General features: G+C 44.7%; 1 protein-coding gene across 1 annotated transcript in view; it reads left to right on the top strand.

Moving 5' to 3' along the window:
- Nucleotides 1-22,644, top strand: part of ARHGAP31 (Rho GTPase activating protein 31) — a 105,845-nt gene that overhangs the window by 73,070 nt on the left and 10,131 nt on the right. The window contains exons 4-9 of the mRNA XM_008146629.3: nt 3,036-3,118; nt 3,862-3,969; nt 4,675-4,817; nt 13,631-13,829; nt 15,484-15,608; nt 21,238-21,300. Of these exons, the coding sequence (XP_008144851.2) occupies nt 3,036-3,118; nt 3,862-3,969; nt 4,675-4,817; nt 13,631-13,829; nt 15,484-15,608; nt 21,238-21,300 (721 nt within the window). The remainder of the gene's footprint in view (nt 1-3,035; nt 3,119-3,861; nt 3,970-4,674; nt 4,818-13,630; nt 13,830-15,483; nt 15,609-21,237; nt 21,301-22,644) is intronic.

Here is a 22,644-nt window from a genome sequence, read left to right as displayed (position 1 = left end):
CAGCAAGCAAATGACAGCTACAGGCTGAATAGAGGTGAACAATATACCGTATTTTCTGGCGTATAAGACGACTGGGCGTATAGAAGATTTTCCTGGGTTAAAAAGTCATCTTATATGCCGGAAAATATGGTAAGAAAACTACACCACAGTTAGGATCTTATTTTGGTGGTATTGCAGGAGGCAGCACTTACCAAATTAAAGAATATATATTATGGCCTGGCTGGTTTGGCTCAGTGGATAGAGCGTTGGCCAGTGGACTGAAGAGTCTCGGGTTCAATTCCAGTCAAGGGCACATGCCTTGGTTGCAGGCTCCTCCCCAGCCCGGGCCTTGATCAGGGCGCCTGCAGGAGGCAACCAATCAATGTGTTTCTCTCACATCGATATTCCTCTCTGTCTTTCCCTCTCTCTTCCACTCTCTCTGAAAATCAATGGAAAAATATCCTCAAAAAAGAAAAGAAAAATATCCTCAGGTGAGGATTAAAAAACAAACAACAACAAAAAAACTACTCAATTTAATAAATGAATTCAACAAAGTTTAAGAAAAAAGATATATATTATACTAGAGGCCTGGTGCACGAAATTTGTGCATGGGGGCAGGGGGGGAGGGTCCCCTCAGCCCAGCCTGCACCCTCTCCAATCCGGGACCCCTTAGGGGATGTCTGACTGCTGGTTTAGGCCCGATCCCAGAGAATGAGCCTAAACCAGCAGTCAGACATCCCTCTCACAATTCTAGACTGCTGGCTCCTAATTGCTCACCTGCTTGCCTGTCTGGTTGCCCCTAATTGCCACCCACTGCTGGCCAGGTTACCCCCAACTGCCCCCACCATCCTAGTTGCCCCTCACTGCCCCCCCTGCCAGCCTAATCACCCCCAACTCCCTGCCTCTGCTGGCCTGGTCACCCCTAACTGCCCCCCCCCGCAGGCCTGGTCACCTCTTACTGCCCCCCCTGCCAGCCTGGTTGCCCCCAACTGACCCCCCTGCTGGCCTGGTCACCCCTAACCTGCCCCCCCCCCCACCAGCCTGGTCACCCCTCACAGCTCCCATGCCAGCCTGGTCACCCCACGCAGCCTGCTGTTCAGTTGTTAGGTCGTCCCTCACTAACCCCCCTGCCAACTTGGTCATATGCAGCCATTTTGTGATGGTGTGAGGGTTAATTTGCATATTACCTCTTTATTATATAGGATTCTTTTCATTATATAAGGGTGGGCAAAAGTAGGTTTACAGTTATGAGTATACAAAACGCAGTTTAATCGTGTGTTATTATCTATTCTTGTATTATATACTTTTCCATACAAACAACTGTAAACCTACTTTTGCCTCCCCTGTATATGAATATAAAGCAAGTTTCCAGCACTGGGAGGCAATACAAGGCATAAGTCCCATATGCCTAACAACGGATTCAGGCTGAAAAGGATTGACACGAGCTCAGGAACTCCTTTTAAATATATTTTTATTGATTTCAGAGAGGAAGGGAGAGGGGAGAGAGATAGAAACATCAATAATGAGAGAGAATCATTGATTGGCTGCCTCCTGCATGCCCCCCACTGGGGATCAAGCCCGCAACCCGGGCATGTGCCCTTGACTGGAATTGACTGGGATCCTTCAGTCTGCAGGCCGATGCTCTGTCCACTGAGCCAAACCAGCTAGGGCAGGAACTCCTTTTTTTTAAATATCTTTATTGATTAAGGTATCACATATTTGTCCTCGTCCCCCCATTCCCATCTCACACCCCTCCCCAAACATGCCCCCACACCCCTGTTGTCCTTAACCACTGGTTAGGCTCATATGCTTGCACACAAGTCCTTTGGTTGATCTCTCCCCTTTACCCCCACCCTCCCCTACCCTCCCTCTGAGGCCCGACAGTCTGATCCATGCCTCCTTGTTTCTGGGTCTGTTCTTGTTCATCCGTCTATGTTGTTCATTATTTCCCCTAGATGAGTGAGATCATGTACTATAATACACTTATAAGAACCGAAAATGAGACAAGCAATAATGGTTATGGTGACAGGCAAATGAATCAGTCTGTAGTGAGTTTCTTTCTGGGCCAACAGTTCTTTTGAGACCCAATTTCAATGTCCAACAGTTCCTTTTAAAGTGTACCTTGGTCTCGGTGGGGTTACATGCATATGAAAGAACTCATGGAGCTGTAGCTCCAGGCTTGTACATTTTTATAGAGGTAAGTTATACCTCAGAATAAAAAGAAAGATGTGGTTGCTGTTGACCTTGAACTTAGGTTCTGCTCCCATGCTGGCAGTTCTTCAGAACTCAGCCTTGTACTGGGAGGAGGCCCTTCAGCCTGGGCACAGGCAGGGCAGGTCCTCGGGGCAGGGATGCAGGGGAATCTGCCCAGGGACACCTGCATCGTGAGGAGCCTGAGATCACACTGCCTTTACTGACATCGTCCCTGCCTTAAGGGCCCTGGGCTGGAGGCGGGCGGGGGAAGGGTACAGCATACCCACACAGGAAACAACAGAGTAAGCCCTGGCAAGGCCTCTGGGTCTCAGGGGCAAAGCTCTTATCTGGCTGAGAAGGCACATCTTCCCTGCTTCCCAGCATCTACAACAGGCAGCTGCTGCGTAGTAGCAAGGTCATGGGATAGTCTCAGGCTGGATGGGAAGTGGCTGTTTGCACCCAAGAGGACAGCTGGCTGAGTAAGCATGGAGCCACCCGTCATCTCCGTCTCACCCTGTCTCCCTGTCTCCCAGAGATTCTTTATCTCTCCCAGAGACTCTGTGGCTCTTTCTGCCACACAGAAAGGTTCTACACCTTCTTTAGCCGATACCTAACACCCATCTGAGGGTGCACGGAAACCCGAAGGACCCACAGGTCTCCGTGGGTGCAATGTTAGACACTTCACATCATGAACCCTCGGAGATTTCAGTTGTTTGTTTTTACTAGAAAAGCGTTCCCTTGGAAGGATGAGCTCTAGGCATGGTGGGAAGGCTGCAGCACCAGAAGCCTAAATAAAACCGGCAGGGGCAGGGGCGTGGCCACCCTCTCGGGCACTCACTGGTGCTTCATGTTCTTCTCTGCAGGAGGCAGTGTCCCGTCGCCCAGAAGAAGGCCAGTTGGCCCGAATCCAAAATGTTGTCCAGCAGCTTCCCCCGTCCCATTATAGGTAAGAATCCTTGATGAAAGAAAGTCACAGCCCGTCAGTGTGGTGTAATACCACAGACGCATAAAAGGGAACAGATTCGGTGGACAGTGGCTTTCCTGGGGCTTTTCGAGTCGGGGAACAGGTCACTTTTCTCAGAGTGAGTTGGTGTCTGACTGGGAACACGGATGGGAAGGGGCAGCCTATGTCCCAGGGACTTACAGAATACCCCTCAGAGTCCCACCCGGATTCTGATCACACGAGGATATCCTCACAGTGATATCCTAGGTTCTTACCCAGATTCATAGAGGAACCAAGTCTATGGAAACCGAGATGGTTTTAAAACAGGCTCTGACATTTGGCTGACCGATCTCTCTATCTGAGCATCAGCACCATCCCTGACATCACCCCATCCTTTCATTTCATTCTCACAAGTTAGCCCCTAATCTTACCGTCTTCCCCAGTGTTCCCCAAGCCTGCCCATCTGTTACACAAGACCAGATTTTGATGTGTTATAAGAAAGAACTTTCTGGCAATAATAGATGTTTTTCTTCCAAGACCGCTCCCCTTCCCCGCCCTGGGCCAACATGCCGAGAGCCGAGAAAATTACTTCCATCAATCTTGATACTTTCCTGCTATTCCTTCAAAAGTCATGAGATAGAAATATTTATTTAGTCTCTCAAATCCAAACTTGGAATTACCTCCAGGCTTCACACAGGCCCTAGAGTTTCTTACTTTGTAAAAATAAATGAAGTGAACCATTACAGGACCCTGGAATACCTGATTCGACACCTGGCCCACATCGCCTCCTTCAGCAGCAAGACCAACATGCACGCCAGGAACCTGGCCCTGGTGTGGGCGCCAAACCTCCTCAGGTAACCGCCGCACCCTCGCCTTCTTCCCACCCAGGGGGCTCAAAGCAGCCCACGGATCAAAATAAAGACCGGGTTCTTCGAAATTGAAGCCCCTTGAAGACAAACCTGTAGCTAAGTGGTATTTTGTAGCACAGGTGGATTAAAGGTGATTTTAAAAGCCTAGGTTCTTTGCCTGCTAACCTGGAAAGTCTGGGTTCCAAAGGCATTTTTTTTTTTTTTTTTTGGCTACCACCAGAATGTGACTATGGGTCTGCATGTTATAATTTCTTAAAAAGACCTGTCTTGTCTCTGTGGCTCATTGGCTGCTGTTGGTTGTGGTGGGGTCACAGCTGGCTATCACCTGAATCAACTGCTTGATATGACTTCATAAATGATGAGCTGCCCCACAGAACAATTGGGTGGGTGGGGGGGGGGGTGGTGGAAGGAGATCTGATTTTTTTTAAAAAGCAATTCTTGTATATTCGCTAAAATATGTTATAGTCTTGCAGTGTCTATAATTCCTGGTAATTGTTTTAAATTTGTCCAGTGCGTTGGGCTTCACAGCCTTTGGACAGTCCCTTTAATTGGTCTTCGTAGTTAAAATATCATACAGATTAACAAACTGTATACATTGAAGACATGGGGCTTGTACAAAAGGCCCGCTGGCTCCCCGTTACTGCTCTAGAGCTGACTCACTGAGCTGAATGTGTTTCTTCCTTGATTTAGGTCCAAAGAAATCGAAGCCACTGGTTGCAATGGAGATGCAGCCTTCCTCGCTGTCCGGGTCCAGCAGGTGGTGATTGAGTTCATATTGAATCATGTGGATCAAATCTTTAACAATGGTGCACCTGGGTCTCTGGAGAACGAAGGTAAGGGCTCCTCCTGGCATACACCCCACCGCCCCATCCTCCTTCCTTGCCTTAGTCACAGGGCCCAAGAATAAGTCAGGGTGGCCTCGGTCTCAGCTCTGAGTGTTGGCACTGTGTATGTGCTGATTACTGTGTGTGTGTCAGTGTCTTGGGATCATGCATGTATACATCTGTATGTGTGCAGCAAAGATGTGGTGTGTTTGCAGGTGGCTGTAGCAGGTTTCTGATCAGCTGCATATTTGGACTACCCTGTGAGTGTGGCATGGTAAACTGTAATAATCTTCTATTGGTTTTAGTGAGATCTTAAACTGTTTATTATCTAGAGGCACTGGCAGCTTTCCCCTCTTTAACTATTAGATTTCATCTTTACTTTCAGTGTGATATATTTCAGAAGACCCTATGCCTTCATCTTATGTGAATGAGTTAAGAGGCAGCATGTTCAGACTCACATGCATATTCAGAATGCATTTATTTCTCAAGCATTTCTTGAGTGCTTACATTGTTCTGCCCTCTACCAGATACTCTGCATACAAAAATTAGTGTGTGTTTGTGGGCACATGTATGCAGAGACTAGTTAGCATACTAGTTAGCCATATTGGTGAGAAAGATACAGCTATTTCAGGTTGGGCGTTATGAGATGCAAAATATTATATTTCAGTCCTATCACTCTTATAATGACACAGTGAACCGTGGGAATGAATTGGGTAATGTTGCTTGAACTCATGTGAGCCCAATTTGTGAAAAAGAAAACACAAATCCAGTTGACCCAGAAGCCTGGGAGAAGATGGCGATGGAGTAGGTGGAAGTTATACTCACCGCCTCCCAGGCCCAAACTGGAATTACAACTAAACTATAGAACAATCAACCTGAATAACTAGCTGAACAGAAGTCTTGTAACCAAGGATTTACAGAAGAAGCCACATTGACATTGGTAGGAAGGGCGGCAACACAAAAAGGGCTTTCCCCCCACATATGTGCAGTGGCTGAGAATCTGGAGGGATATCTCACCTGCAAACGTTCCTCCTGAGGGGTCTTAACCCCACCCTGGGCTCCCCAGCCCAGAGCAACAGAGCCAGAAAGAGGTGCCTATATAACATCTGGCTGTAAAAATCAGTGGGGATTCGGTCCACCTGGGAGAGATGGAAGTCCGCTAGAGACCTAGGTGCCCAGCTCACAAAATCTTATTTACAGCTATTCATTCAGGGCTCTAGCAGAGGGAGGACAGCTCAGAGTGGACTAGAGTCTTTTGAGGACAGACTGGGTTGTAAGGTTCTGGGCAGAAAGCTGAACAGACAGCCACCAGCGTCCCTTGCTGAGTCCCTCTCCTGTACCACCCACAGACACCATCTTTCCTGAATTGAGCACTCCCCTCTAAACTGCTGATTTCTCAACTGAAATATTTCAGGCCAGAGGGATTGGCATGAAATATTCAATGTGATGAAAAGCAAGGACCTACAACCAGGACTACTCTATCCAGCAAGGCTATCATTTAAAATAGAAGGCAATTCCCTAGCTGGTTTGGCTCAGTGGATAGAGCGTCGGCCTGTGGACTGAAGGGTCCCAGGCTCGATTCCAGTCAAGGGGATATGCTCGAGTTGTGGGCTCAATCCCCAGTGTGAGACATGCAGGAGGAAGCCGATCAATGATTTTCTCTTATCATTGATGTTTCTATCTTTCTCTCCCTCTCCCTTCTCCAATAAAAAAATATATAAATAAAATAAAATAGAAGGCAAAATAAAGAGCTTCCCAGCCAAAGAAAAGCTAAACAAGTTCATTACCACTAAACCAGTATTAGAATGTAAAAGAGTCTTCTTAAGAAGAAGAAAGAAAAATAGGGGGAACATAGTTATAAAGAATAAAATGGCAATAAATGTGTACCTAGAAATAATCACTTTAAATATAAATGGCTTAAATGTTCCAATCAAAAGACATAGGGTAGCTGAATGAATAAGAAAACAAGGCACATACATATGCTGTCTACAAGAGACCCACCTCAGAATGAAAGATACACACAGACTAAAAGTAAAGGGATGGAAAAAGATACTTCACGCAAATGGAAATTAAAAAAAAAAAGCTGGGGTAGCAATACTTATATATGACAAAATAGACTTTAAAACAAAGGCTATAGTAAGAGACAAAGGACACTACATAATGAAAAGGACCAATCCAACAATAGTATATAACCCTTGTAAATACGTATACACCCAACATCTGAGCACCTAAACATATAAAGCAAAAACAGTCATAGTAACGGATTTTAACAGCACATTGACATCAATGGATAGATCTTCCAGACAAAAAATCAACAAGGAAATGGCTGCCTTAAATGACACTCTAGACTAAATTGGTTGCAGGTTCAACTCCACTCCGTCAAGGTGCAGAAGGCAAACAATCAATGTGTCGTTTGCACATCAATGTTTCTCTCTCTCTCTTTCTCTCTCTCTCTCCCCCCTTACTGCCTCCCTTCCACTCTCTCTAAAAATCAATGAAAAAATATCCTCAGGAGAGAATTAACAACAACAATTTTAAAAATGGTGGTACACATTTACAATGGAATATTACTTGGTCATTAAAAAAGAACAAAATCTTACCATTTGCATCAGCATAGAATGACCCACAAGGTATTATGCTCCGTGAAATAAATCAGTCAGAGAAAGACAAATACCATATGATTTCACTGATATGTGGAACCTAAAGAATAAAATAAGTGAACAAACAAAATTGAAACAGACTCATAGACAGCAAACGGGTGGTTGTCAGAGGGGTAAGGTTTGAGGAACTGGGTGAAAGAGGTGAAGGGATTAAGAAGTACAAATTGATAGTTACAAAATAGTCTCGGAGATGTAAATAAAACACGGGGAATATAGTCAATAGTATTGTGATAACTATGTATGGTGCCAGTTGGGATACTGGAAATATCTAGGGAAATACTATGTAAAGTACATATATGTTTGTAGCTACTGGGATGTACACCTGAAACCAATACAAAATAAAATTAGAGGGAAAATCTCTCTCTCTTTTTTTAAAATATATTTTATTGATTTTTTTACAGAGAGGAAGGGTGAGGGATAGAGTTAGAAACATCGATGAGAGAGAAACATCAATCAGCTGCCTCCTACACACCCCCAACTGGGGATGTGCCCAGAACCAAGGTTCATGCCCCCGACCGGAACTGAACCCGGGACTTTTCGGTCCGCAGGCCGACGTTCTATCCACTGAGCCAAATCGGTTATGGCTCGCGCTCTCTCTCTCTCTCTCTCTCTCTCTCTCTCTCTCTCTCTCTCTCTCTTCTTTTTTAAGAAACCTGATAACTACCAATTTTGTGAGAGTGGTTTTCCAACAATGGTGTCCATCAATACCACCCAGAGGGCTTGTTGAAGCACAGTTTACTGGGCCTCACCCCCAGTTTCTGATTCAGCATGTCTGGAGTGCTGTTCAGAATTTGCATTTCTAACAAGTTTCTAGGTCAGTGATGGGCAACTTTTTGAGCTTGGTGTGTCAAACTTCGCCAAAAAACTGAGCATAACTCTGGTAGTGTGTCACTTTGAGGAAAAAACATTATTTCGCAAATGTTTCATCCTCAGGAGCAGCAAATGTTTCATCCTCGGCATGCGGCCGCCTCAGCCGCCGCGTGTCATCAGAAATGGCTACGCGTGTCAGTGCTGACACGTGTGTCATAGGTTCGCCATCACTGCTCTAGGTGATGCTGCTGCTAGGGGTCAGGGTACACGCTTGGAGAGCCAATGGTGTCGGAGAAACATATTACAAATCATTTGTTAGCTGATCGAAGCGTTCTTTTCCAGTTTAGCTAGTATCTTTGAGAAAAAACACAGTATAATCATGAGAATAATCTATTGCAATTACCATCAAATTTTGACTCTTGATATAATTGTTCCCACCCCACCCTGTCTTCTATGTGGTTTATGACCTCTCTTTTAAAATTTGTTTTTATTGAGATAAAATCCATATACCATAAAATTCACCATTTTATCATTTTAGAGTGTAGAATTCAGTGGTTTTTACTGCTGTATGTATTTAGAGAATTGTGTAACCGTCACCACTGTCTGATTCCAGAACATTTTCATCACTCCAAAAAAATCCCATACTCATTAAATAGTCATTCCATACTTTCTCCTCCTCCCAGATCCTAATCTACTTTCTATTTCTATGGGTTTACCTCTTCTGGACATTTCATATAAATGGAATTATATAAAACATGGTCTTTTGTGGATAACTTATTTCATTTATATGTTCTCAAGCTTTATATCAGTATTTCATTTCTTTTTATTGGGGAGTAATATTCTATTGTATGAATAGACTAGATTTTGTTTAGCCATTCATCAGTTCATGGACATTTGGGTTGGTTCTCCTTTTGTTTTGTTTTTATGAGCAATGCTGCTATGAACATTCATACACAAAATTTTGTGTGAACATATGTTTTCAATTCTCTTGGTTATACATGGAGGAGCAGCTTTCATTTCTTTTAACTTTATTTTAACTCCCCCATTAGATGTATTATTTATTGTAAGCTATATAAATCCTTTTTGAAAGTCAATGAGTAGTAATATGCATTCATTCATTCATCCTTTTGAGTCAACCAATAATTTATTGTGGACTTATTCTATGCCAAGAACTATTGCAAGCACTCCATGTACATCATCTCATTGACTTATCACAACAACCATCATAAAGTTGTTATCAACTTTATTTTATACGTGAAGGACCAAAGAAGCAGAAAAGCTTAGTAATTCTCCAAAGCCACCCGGGTATTAACTGCTGGGACAAAACATTGAACCTATGATCTGCCAGCCATGCTCATTTCTTAACTCTGTGCTGCCTCTGTGAGGAGAAAATAGGAAAATCGATTAATAAACCTCTGTAGTTTATTTATTATTAATGCCTAAGGGCAATGTTCTTCCAAATAGCAAATCCATGACTGTTAGTGTTAAGGTTGTTCCTAATTCTAACCTGGAAATCCCTGTTCTTTTTGTGACCATTGCCTTAATCATCTTTTGTCCTGCATACTGAAATCCAATTTAATATTTTTTAATGTATATTTTTATTGATTTCAGAGAGGAGGGAGAGGGGGAGATAGAAACATCAATGATGAAAGAGAATCATTGATCAGCTGCCTTCTACACACCCCCACTGGGGATTGAGCCCACAACCTGGGCATGTGCCCAGACCGAGAATCAAACCATGACCCTCTGTGCCATGGGTTGGTGCTCATCCACTGAGCCACACCAGCCAGGTCCAATTTACTCTTGACTCTTTAACTCTTGATTGCCTTCAATACTTATTGTTCAATGAATTATGAGTTTGCGTTGAGTTTGGTAAGGTAACATACTAATGTTTACGTAAAATGGAATAAGTCGTATCCTCTGGAATTTTAGATTTGTAAATAGGGTTCTATTTCAAACTGGAAAGATTATAGAAGTCATAGAATCCAGTAATGGAAAAATGAGAGCAGTGAGGCCAGAAAGATTGTGCTATAGCCAAGATTCATTAAAACTTGAATATGTAGCCCTAACTGGTTTGGCTCAGTGGAGAGAGCATTGGCCTGCAGACTGAAGAGTCTCAGGTTCAATTCCGGTCAAGAGTGTATGTACCTTGTTTGGGGGCACATACCGAGTAGGGAATTTGCAGGAGGCAACTGATCCATGTTTCTCTCTCATTGATGTTTCTAACTATCTATCCCTCTCTCTTCCTCTCTGTAAAAAAATCAATAAAATATATGTTTTAAAAAAAAACCCCACAAAACTTGAGTATGTATTGGGCACCTCTAGATGCTGAGGACAGTGTCCTTACACAAAAAGCAAAGTCACTGCCCTGAACAGAGCTAAGGTCCGGTTAGGAAGACAGGTAATACATAAGTTTACAAATAAATACATTATCACTTCAAAGACCACAAATACCATGAAGATCAGATGGCAGGGCAATGGAATGGTCAGTGACTCGGGGGTGTTATTTGGGTACAGAGTGGTCGTGGCCTCTAAGGCAATGATCTTTGAACTGAAACCTGATTGACTAAAGGGAGCAGTCATGTGAGGATCTGGGGACACATGTTCCAAACACAGAGAACGGGGAGTGTAAAAGCTCCGAGGTGGAAATGGGCTCATTGTGTTGCAGAACGCCGGCCAGTGCGGCCAGAGTGCTCCACCCTATGGGACACCAGAGACCAAAGTATGGGTGTTAGAAGAAACGGTTACAATTTCTTTTTTCACTTATTTTTATTGCATACTTTGTAATTTCTATGATTGTATATGCTTTCTATTGCATATAATACTAATACAGTGGTACATATGTATAATTTACAAATATATGCATTATATATAATGGGAGTACACATTCAAAAAATGTACTGTGTATCTTTGTCGACCACTGGGTGGGTGGGCAAGGAGAAGAGGGGAACAGATGGAGGTGCTTGTAGGTCATGCCAAGAGTTTGGCTTGTTCTCGGTGCCATGGGAAGGCCTGGAGGGTTTTGAGCAGGGCGTGCAGGATCTGAGCGTTCTAGCTGCTGTGTGAAGGAGAGGCGGAAAGGCAACAAGGCTGGGAGCAGGGGGCCAGTTAAGGAGCTATGGCAGAAATCAGGTGGCAGAACATGGTGGCCGGGACAAGCATGTTAGTGGGAATGGAGGAAAGTGGCTGGATTCAGGATGTTTCGGAGGGTGGGTTATAGGACTTGATTATAGGCTGGAGAGGGGAGAAGGGGTTGCATCAAAGAAAGGAATGAGTGAAAAAATAACTACTACAGGTTTATGCTACTGGGAGATCCACCAGTAGCATAAACCAATTTGAAGAAGATGGGAGGGGGTATTGGTCTAGAGGTGAAGAGCCGAGATCTCAAGCTCTGTTTTGAAATGTAGAGTTGGAGATGCTTGCTAAGCATCCAAGCAGAGCTGCTGGGTGGGTCTTAGGATACTGGAGCCCAGAAGTAGGGGGAGAGGTAGGGGCTAAACCCAGGTCTCCTGACCCTGCTATGTATGTTCTTCCACGGTTCCAGTTGCTCCCAGAGGGATTTAATCTTTTAAGTAAATAAATAATGAAGTAACAAAATAATCATCTAGAATCTACAAACAAATATTAAGAGCAAATTAAATGCAAATAGTTTAACCTGCTTTGGATTAAATAGGAAAACTAAGTTAAATTCAAAACCGTTCATGACAAGTCTTGCAGATCACAGACTTACTTAATTGACTGAATGATGGCCATGCCCCCCTCCCCGGAACCTCCCAGGGTCACATTGTCTCCGTTTTCTGCAGGACCCTTTTTCAGTGGTTTTATTTCTCTTCACCCAGAGAGGGTCATGCTCTACAAAGAGAGAGAGTACTATCAAGGTGCTTTCTAAACAAAAAGCGAGTCCTATACAAAAAAAAAAAAAAAAAAAAAGATTTCTTAGTCTTGATTTGTCCAAGTTATCTTTTTTTTTTCTTCTTAATCCTCATCTGAAGACATGTTAGAGAGAGAAGAGAGAAACATTGATGTGAGAGAGAAACATGGATAGGTTACCTCCCATACACACCCTCTCCAGGAATCAAACCCTCAACCTTTTGGTACACAGGACAATGCTTCAACCACCTGAGCCACTAGGCCAGGGTGGCCAAGTTATCTTTGAATCTCTTCACACCTTCCAAAGTTACAGAAAACTGGCACGGTTGCCAAAAGAGTAAATAGAGGCAAACTTAGATGTCTTCTTTTTCACTTAGATCAGGGTTTCTCAGCCTCGGCCCTATTGACACTTAGTGCTGGTTGGTTCTGGTTGTGGGACACGGTCCTGTGCATCATAGGATGTTGAGCAGCATCCTCGGTCTCCACCCACTGGTGCCAGTAACAATCCGCACGCGCTTGTGGCGACCCAGAATGTCTCCCCACGTTGCCAACTGTCCCTGGCTGGAGGGAGGGCTGCAAAATTGCCCCGAGTGGAGAACAACTGACTGGGAGAAAAGAGATAACCCTGGGCTGCACTGATCTGTCATCACTTCTATTTCTAAAAATAAAAGCTGCAGAAGGAAAGGATTAGCTTGAAGATGACTGGGTAGTGAGTAAACAGCCTCTTATCTTTTAGAGAATGGTGTAGGCCCGTGGTCGGCAAACTGCAGCTCGCGAGCCACGTGCGGCTCTTTGGCCCCTTGAGTGTGGCTCTTCCACAAAATACCACGGCCTGGGCGAGTCTATTTTGAAGAAATGGCGTTAGAAGGAGTTTAAGTTTTAAAAAATTTGGCTCTCAAAAGAAATTTCAATCGTTGTACTGATGATATTTGGCTCTGTTGACTAATGAGTTTGCCGACCACTGGTGTAGGCTATTAAATGACTTTTCACTGCAAAGATATAAGCCTAGGTGATCTAGGGAAAATGTAGGCTTCAACCTTAAATTGCCTTGGAGAGCCTGTTTTCCAGCTGTGGAGAGAAGAAGCAATCTCCTGTCTTCCCCTAGTTGAGAGAGGCTACCTCCCACCTGGCCAGAGTACTGAGCGGTTTCCAGGGTTAAAGACCCATTGCTGTTACTCTGGTCCACAGTAAGTGCTCAGTACATGTTTGTCATATGAATGAATGAATGAATGAATGAATGAGTCCTCTTTGAAGAATACAGTTAGTGCAGTTCACCTCCTGAAGGCCCTGTGTGCCTTTTGGCTAGTCTGGCCAGGTGGTTTGTGTGTTTCTGTACGCAGACTCTGCCCCAGACCCCACCAGACCCAAGAGGAGTCACCTGCCGGGAGGTCAGGAAGGGAGGAGCTGTGGGTGGGGAACCTGAGTGGACCGGTGCACAGGCCTCCTCCCAGGAGTCTATGCGCTCTTCTCTTCTCTGTACAGAAAACTGGCCCATCGTGAAGAGCCTGACCTTGCCAGCCCTCTCCCTGCCCATGAAGCTGGTGAGCCTGGAGGAAGCTCAGGCCCGGAGCCTGGCTACTAACCATCCTGCCCGGAAGGAAAGGAGGGAGAATAGCTTGCCCGAGATCGTGCCTCCCATGGGCACCCTCTTCCACACCGTCCTGGAGTTACCAGACAACAAGTAAGTGGCATTCTTTGCAATTCTGGGAGATGGTTGGAAGGAGGGTTTCAGAGGAGGAAGGAACATGGTCTTGGGGCCATGATGGCCGCATGGGCTGGGGGTGCAATCTGGGTTGGGGTGTAAGAAAACGTTCCAGAAGAGAAAGGAGCTATCTCCACAACACTCTCTCGGTGGTTGGTGCCTGCACTCACTGCCCCAGAGTCATCATGACCCTGGTCTCCCACCAGAGATTCTCAGCACCAGAATGGAGATGGGAGATGGGGCTCGTAGGCATCAAGAGTCATGGATAAACCCCTCACTCCTTAGTTTAGACAAAGCAGGCTTGATGTTTTCAAAAGGAACTTTACTAACAAACAAACTTGACTCCCTGCCCCCACCCTTTACCTCCACAGAACATTGCAAAGGGCGTAGAGATGAGTGGAGGACAAGTTGACTAATAGTGCCACTCTAGACTGGGAGGTCTGGGCATGCGGCACTGGGAGATGCCATCTCTGGCTTCCACTCCTCCTCTCATACTTTCCAGAGCCCTTCCTCTCCTCCAATCATCATTTAAAATCATAGGATATTTTCTTCCCTCGTTTCTCCATCTCACTTCCTCTGTTGCAACCCTGGTCTGCACTGTCAAGTGCATGTCCTCTGTGCACTTCAACCACACCTGAGGGGCACCATACCCCAGTTTTACCCACCCTGTCAAATCCACCCCAAGGCCAAGTGCTTGGAAAAAACCCCAACCAGATCCAAAGAAACCACCCAGCACTGCAGATGTCTCTGTGATTGAAGGTGAAACATGCTGGGCTGGAGATCTGGGGGCCCTGTGAGAACCCTGCAGAGAAAAGGTTCCTTGTGGAGCCGCAAGTTGCAGGGTTTCATCCTGGAACTTGATGAAATCTGAGTGTGGGCTGAGTCAGAGCTGGGCAAGGTGCCTGTGGTGACCCCTGGTGGTGACCCCTGGTGGCACCAGGCTCCTGGGAGGGAGTCCAGCACTGTCATTTCCCGCCTCCTACTGAAGAGGCCTGGTGCCAGGCATCAGGGAAATGAGAGACACACTACCCCGGGCATTGCTCTGCAGTGACCACTGACCACACCCAGCAGCCTGCCACTCTCCCAGGCCAGACTCTTTTCCACACTGCTTTCTCATACACCCCCTTTGTAGTCCATGAAAGTCTTCACTAGCTCTTTTCTCACCTGTGGATGTGACCGCAGTGTGGCCCACAGTGCAGGGAGCATGCCAGCCCTGAGCGCTATGGTCTTTAGTGTTTACTCCTGTGAAAAATAGGGACCTCTGAAAACCCAGGACTAAAGTGTTTACCAGAATTCCCCCCAGAATTCCCAGAACTGTGTGGTTGCTTGTGACCTCTGAGTCTCCCGTCAATCCTTGCCTCTGTGTGCCCCACCACTGCCTTTAATGGCATGCCTCTGCCCATTTCTCTGGGGAATGCGGTCCTTTGTGCTGACTCATGAAAGCCTCACTTGGTCATCTAGGGCATCCCCGGACAGGGTGAGAGTCAGGCTCAACTTGGATTTTAGAGGGGAATTTCCTGAAATGTCCAGGCCATTCATAACTAGAATGTGTTTGGGTTATTCCTTCTCAAGTTAAAAGCCCCCTTGAAATGACTAGTTAGGAAACTAACCCCATTTCACCTGGCTCTTTTAGAAGAAAGCTCTCCAGTAAATCAAAGAAGTGGAAATCAATATTTAATCTGGGACGTTCTGGATCAGACTCCAAGTCCAAGCTGAGTAGAAATGGGAGCGTGTTCGTGAGAGGACAGAGGCTCTCAGGTAAGAATCAGCAGCAGTTGTGTTGATGAGATATATCCCCCCTTATTCTGCTCTGTAAGTCTTTGGTTTGATCACACAAAACTCACTAGCCCTGAAAGAGAAACTTATGCATTAACTAGAGAGTCTTTCTGGGGTTTTATTTTTTTAGATAAATTTAGATTTACAAAAAAGTTGCAAAAATAGTACATAGAGGACCCATATGCTCTTCACGCAGCTTTCTCCAGTATTTTTTGAAAATATATTTTTATTGATTTCAGAAAGGAACGGAGAGGGAGAGAGAAATAGAAACATCAATGATGAGAGAGAATCATTGATCGGCTGCCTCCTGCACGCCCCAGTGGATCAAGCCCACAACCTGGGTCTGTGCCCTGACCAGGAACCGAACCGTGACCTCCTGGTTCATAGGTCGGACGCTCAACCACTGAACCACACTGGCCGGGCAGCTTTTCCAAATTTTAACATGCTACATCACCATAATATAATTATCAAAGTCAGATAATTAATATCAATATAATACTATGAAGTAAAGTACAAACTTTATTCATATTTGGCCAGTTGTTCCACTCATGTCCTTTTTCTAGTCCAGGACCCACCCCATCCAGGAACCCACATTGCATTAAGTTGTCCTGCTCCTTAATCTCCTCCAATCCAGGGCAGTTTGTCGGTCTTTCTGACCTTGACCTGCCCTTTATTCTGTAGAATATACCGAAGTTTGGGTTTGCCCTATATTTTCTCATGGATAGAGGTTATGAAGGTTGTGCCTATCTGTGTGTCAGATCAGGAGGCAGACAATGCCAATACATTATGGCTGGGGATGTTAATTTGATTAAGTGCTGTCTACAAGAGTTTGTCCCTATAAAGTTACTGTTTCATTCCTTTGCAATTAAGAAGTATCTTGTGGGAGATATTTTGAGATTTTTCAAATATCCTATTTCTTATCATTCTTCCACCCATTAATTTTAGCATCCATCAATGGATCTTGCTTACAACAGTTGTTACTGCGATGTTTGCCAAATGGTCATTTTCATTATTCCTCCTACATTTATTAATGGAACTCTACCATAAAGAAGATCTGTCCCTTCTCCCCCAGAGTCAGGGTCATGATTTTTAAATAGAGATAGAAATTATATCTGAGTAGTGAATAGGAATTGATATAGGAATGAATTGAGGGACCCACTATGTAAAGGGGGATATAACCAATCCAGGTAAATATCATGTCAAAAAGGGAAGACCAAAAAAATTGCCATAATGATGTTATAGATTAAGAGTATGATTTTTTAAAATGGGGACAATAGTTATAAAAAAACAAGTTGTAAAAGGCAAATGTACAAATGCAGTGAGCAAACCTTGATTGGATCCTAATTTGGAAAAAAAAAAGGACTACAAGAGATCATTTGGGGGATGAATATACTGAATATTAGAATTGTAAATTTTCATAGTATGCTAATGGTTCTTAGAAGACATGTGCAGAAGTTAAAGTATATCAGGATGAAGTGTCACAATATTGAAATTCACTTTTGAATGACTCAGTAAAATATAGGTATGTAGGTAGATACAGATGTAGAAATTGATAAAGCAAATGCATGATAAAATGTCAGCCATGGTATCAACCAAGTGGTAGATTTAGAGGTCAACTTTTGTGAATGCTTGAAGTTTTTAATAGTAAAAGATTTGGGGGAAAGTTAATGCCTCTAGGGAAAATAAGAGAGAATGTTTTTAAGGACTTTCTTTGATCCCAGTGATAGCTGAATGCCAAGGATGATAAAGCTCAGGTGTTTGACATCTTCTCTTTTGTCTACTGGAGTAATGAGGATGTCATAGGGTATAGCAGCTACAGTGGTTAAGGTTGTAAAATAATAGTAGGTCCAACTCAATTGGTTTATGCAATGAAGGAATCTATAGGGACACCGAGATGCAAGGAAGGTTTCAGGGGCAGCTCTGTCTCAGTCTCCATGTTTTCCTCAGCTGTACCCTCTGCATCAGCTTCATTCCCAAACTGGCTTCCTTTGCTGCGACAAAGTGGCTGTAGTAGTTCTGGGCTTTACCTGTGACTATCACTGTCCAGAAAGAGAACATTATTTCAGGTTGCTTATTCTAAACAGGGACCCTGTTTTTCCAGGAACCTCCATCATGCTCCCCTATTTCAGTCACAGCCACTGAGTCACATGGATCAATCCCTATGGCCAAGGGAGTGCTCTGTGCTGATTGGCTTGGGCCTGGGTTCCTGAACCAGTGACTGGCATGAGGAATGGGCTTACAGTCAGATGCACCTAAGATGGACAGGGCTCTGTGAGAAGGGGGAAGAGAAATGGATTCTGGGTAGGCCTCTAAAATATGCAGGATATGGGGAAACATGTCTTTCATAAACTACCCTGGAAAGATAGTCCAGGTAAAGAGGGCAGGTTGCCACATACCTGCCAGATACAAAGCAAAAATCAGGATTCTCAAAGAAGAATTTAAGGGGAGGAGTATCTGGCAAGAAATTCCTTACCTATTATAAGAGATTTGCTTACGCACATCAAAGAGAGAATTTCGGTTACAGAATCGGTGATACAATAAAAGAGGTTCACCAAATAATGAAAAGTTAAAAACAACAGCACAAAACAACAAGCAAAAAATTAAATGCTTTGCCTTGATGTTGACTTGGGATGATGTCCACCCCCATGTGGTTTCCAAAAGGAAGAAGTCCAAGGGGATCCATGGTGGTGAACTCACAGACACACAGCATGTCCCTGGCCAGGGCTTCTCAGCACGGCTGCCCCTCCGCATCGCCCACAGGGTGGTTCTCGCCCACAGCAGCTTTGCCTCAGGAGGTCTGTGGTGACATCAGAGTACTGGTCATTTCTAACAAGCTCCCCAGGTGATATGCAGCCAGGGCTGAAAACTGCTGGATCAATAGCTCATAAACAAACTTATCAGAGATAGATCATCAAACTGGCTGCATTTTGATAGGATGCAGGGATGAAACGAAAGAACCATCAGTGTTAACACAAGTAGCTCTCTGTTACCTTGACTATAGCCTATGTGGCCACTTTTCCACAGAGAAGTGTTGCTGGAACCCTAAAAACTGAAGACTGGGGTGGGAGTAGGGGAGTTTATGATCATAATCCATCAGCGTGGTCGCCATAAGTGGCATGTGGACTTGCTATTTGTTGAAATATGAACATGGAAAAAAAGTCAATCAGTGGAGTAATATATTTAAGTACATTTTTAATCTTTTCCATAACTAAAGAAAATTTAAAAATTGATTCATCGTGAATAGCATTAGAAAATTTTTTGATGGGGGGACAGCAGATAAAGGGGTGTTTACCCATATTTAGAGAATGGAAAGAAAATAAGAATAAGATAAATTGGGGTATTGACAGAATGAAGATGCATAGAGGGGTATACTGGGATTTGTATATCATCAAACAAGGACTCCAGGGAGCCCTCCAAAATGAACTCCTTTGAGTGGGAAAAATCCCAAAGTCCTGAGGATAATCTAAGAGGGAACTCAAGGACCTAAAGACTGCCAGGTCCCTGACAGAAAAACATAATCTAAATATAGCCATGAGCCCTAGCTGGTTTGGCTCAGTGGATAGACCGTCGGCCTGCGGACTGAAAGGTCCCAGGTTTCGATTTTGGTCAAGGGCACATGCCTGGGTTGTGGGCTTGATCCCAGTGTGGGGTGTGCAGGAGGCAGCCGATCAGTGATTCTCTCTCATCATTGATGTTTCTATCTCTCTCTCCCTCTCCCTTCCTCTCTGAAATCAATTAAAAATATATATATATATATATATATATATATATATATATATATATATATGTGTGTGTGTGTATATATATATATATAATGGTAAGATATGTACACATATAATACCTTAATAAAAAAATAAATTAAAAATAATAATAAATTAAAAAAATAAAAATAAAAAAATATCTAGAAATATAGCCATGGGCCAAGGAGCCCTGAGTGCTTAGTTTCCATCCAGAAAAAGGGCCAGGGAAGCCTTGCTGACTGTTCCCAAACGCAGCAGCTGTGGCCACCAAGAGTTTCCATCAGAAAGAGGTCCAGAGTGAAAGGTGGACACTGCTGGCCCTGCGACAGCAGTGTGCTCAGCCTCCAGGACACTTGGGGTCATAGGGTCACTGCCCCTCAGGCTGACCTGGGAAACAGTGGAAGTCCGGAAGTGCAGCTCCTGAAACAAAGGGAAAAGGTTGTTTCAGGATACACGAGCAAGGCTCACTGGCCAGGCAGGGTGAGGACAATAACCAGTGTGTAACTTGTGAAAATAGCAGATCTTCGAAGGATAAGAATTCAGGCTTAGTGTGAGATGTGAGGAGGCTGAAGGCCATCTTGCCATCACCAAGGGTTTGAGTGAAGATGGCTGTGTCCTCCCCCAGCACGTGGGCCTCAGGCAGAGAGAGGCCATGAGCCGGGGAGGCCAAGGGCTAATGCAGAACCTCCAAAAGGAGCTGGGTTTGGAGCAAGGAGGAAAAGGGGGAATCTTTGAAAGAGGGGCAAAGTCCAATTTGGGTCATGGCCAACTCTGAGTGCTTCTGGAACCATCCCCCCGTTTGCCTTTTATTGCTGAACCTGTTCTATTCTGAAGAACAACAACAATAACAGTAGCTGCTTTGTATTGAGCATCTACCCTATTCTAGTTAGTACAACCTACTTATTTTATATGCATTACTCATTGACTCCTCACAGCAGCTCTATTTTTCCTCATTTTACATGTGAGAAAGCTGAAGGTCAGGATAGGTAAGCTGCTTATCTGAAGTCACAAGGCCCAAAGTGGCGGAGTTGAGATTCAAAGCCAGATGTGTCTGAATTCAAGTTTCTTTACACGAGTTCTGGGGCTCCCACTCAGCTTCCAAACCACCCTCTTTCCCCTCCCAGCGAACTTGACCTAGAAGGAACAACCTTCCAGTTAATTCACCTCCCTGAAAAGAGATGGTATCTGTGAAAGGGCCTAATCCTGAGCCTGGAATAAGTTTTTTACTTATTTAAGCCACACTCTTCCAAAAACCTGCTCAGGTGGCTTACAACGATGCACAGAGTCCACCAGGCACATAGTAGGTGCTCATATTAGATGTTTGGCTGGTTGTCATCTGCTCCAGGGTGAGGTTGGTGGGTGACATCTCAAAGAGCAAAGCTGCACATGGGAGAAAGGTGACCAGGTCCCCAGGGCCCTCTCACCTGTTGTACCAAATTCTTCTTCGGTGCTGAGAGATGCGGCTTTGGCCAAGACCCCTGCTCTCTGGCCTGCCAAATAGGAGGGGCTGCCTGGAGCCTCGTGGATTCTACCCCATAGATGAATCTTTGCATCCTTGATGTACAGAAACATTGGGCTTAGGACTCCTCATTTGAGGATAGCTAGTATTGGGCAAAGTTATAATTTACCTTTATCTGTTTAATGTTAATAAAACTTTGATCTACAGAAGCCTTGTCTTTATAAAGCCCATTCCAATCAGAAAGTAGGAACATCTAGGTGGAGTGGGGGATGTTTTCCAAAGGGGAATATTTTAAATACTTGGAAAACTTTGCTAAAGAAACTTTTCTTGTGTGTTGACAGTAGGACCTATTGTCCTGAACGCTTCCTCTTACTATGCATTCAACTAAGATATTTTTTCCTTTTGTCTCTAGTGGAAAAAGCTACTATCCGGCCAGCCAAAAGCATGGACTCGCTGTGCTCAGTGCCCGTGGAAGGTGAGGTTTTACCGTGGTGTTTGGAACTGGCGATTACAGCTGGGAGACTGCAGTTGCCACACCAGACTTGCCTTCACAAGCTACTGGGCCTGCTCGTCTCCAGTCCTGGTCATGCACAGTCCCCCTGTCCCATCCCTCCCTGGCTTTTTCTGAACTCAAGGGGTTCACATAGCCCTTGCATTAACTCCCCCTAAAGGGCCACCCTCTTTCCCCAGCCTTCCTCTAACCACAGATGGAGACGACCGCTCTTTTACATTCACACCTGAACCCGGTTAAAGGGCAACCCCTGAAAACCAAGGCTTCTCCCGGGGGCATAAAAAAGAGCCCGGCACTGGTTCATGCCTCAGAACTTTGTGCCTCGGTACTTACGTGTCTTGAATTTGTGTTTCCATAGACATCAGCTTTCTCATTGTCAAGTCATGATTTTGAGTCGGTGGCTTCATTCATTCGTCAATCAGCATTGATAGGCACCAGCCTGGCATGTCTCTGGCCATCCCTTTTTGGAGTAGAGGTGTGCACGGCTGCAAGCAAGGTGACACCTACTATCAAAGCGTCACCTCACCCCCTTGGTTCTTACAGCTGCAGCCGTCAGGGCTGACTTGCCTGTACCTCTCTCTCTGCTAAGCAGCCCACAGCACTGCCACCAGGGCTTCCCTAGCAGAGACGAGACGCCCCACATTTACCCCACGACTTTCCAACCCCTTTAATAGAAAACGTTTTGCTCTTTGATAAATGAAGCAATCTGAAATAACACAGAACATCTTTAGAACAACTTTTAAAAATAATCCTCAACTTGTAAAATACTCAATGAACTCTTTTTAAACTGACACAGTACTTTTATCATTTTCTTGCCTTTATAGTCACCCATTTGCTTTGGGTTTTTGAAACCTCTTGAGGCAATTCTTGCCCAGTTTTACCGAATTTAACATTTTAAATCCAGGTCAGCACTTTCCTGGGTGTTGGGCAGGTTATGGAACCTCTGGCGTCTCCATTTCCTCAGGTGTGAGAGAGAACTGCACTTCCCCACGGAGTGGTCGTGAGAATTTCAAACCTACAGTTACACATCCAGCAGAGCCCTCAGGACCTGGCTGGGAATTCCTCTCCAGATCCCAGGCAACTCACGCGTCACCTCCCAGCTTCTTTACTTCCCGTACAGGTTCTTTCCTTCCTTGTCTTCCTTCCTCAGCCTGCCAGGAACTCACTCTGCAGGACTGGGCTCTGTAAGGTTGGGTGCATTTGCATTCCTACTTTCTCATCCTCCAAATCAGCAGGAGGAAGCCCGGGAAAGGGAGAAGAAGGTCTAGCTGAGAACGGCACTTGTTTCCTTGCCTGGAAATCAGACCC

This window comes from Eptesicus fuscus, chromosome 3 (genome assembly GCF_027574615.1).
Source record: "Eptesicus fuscus isolate TK198812 chromosome 3, DD_ASM_mEF_20220401, whole genome shotgun sequence".
Classification (NCBI taxonomy): Eukaryota; Metazoa; Chordata; class Mammalia; order Chiroptera; family Vespertilionidae; genus Eptesicus; species Eptesicus fuscus.
This window is presented reverse-complemented; position numbering and strand designations above follow the sequence as displayed.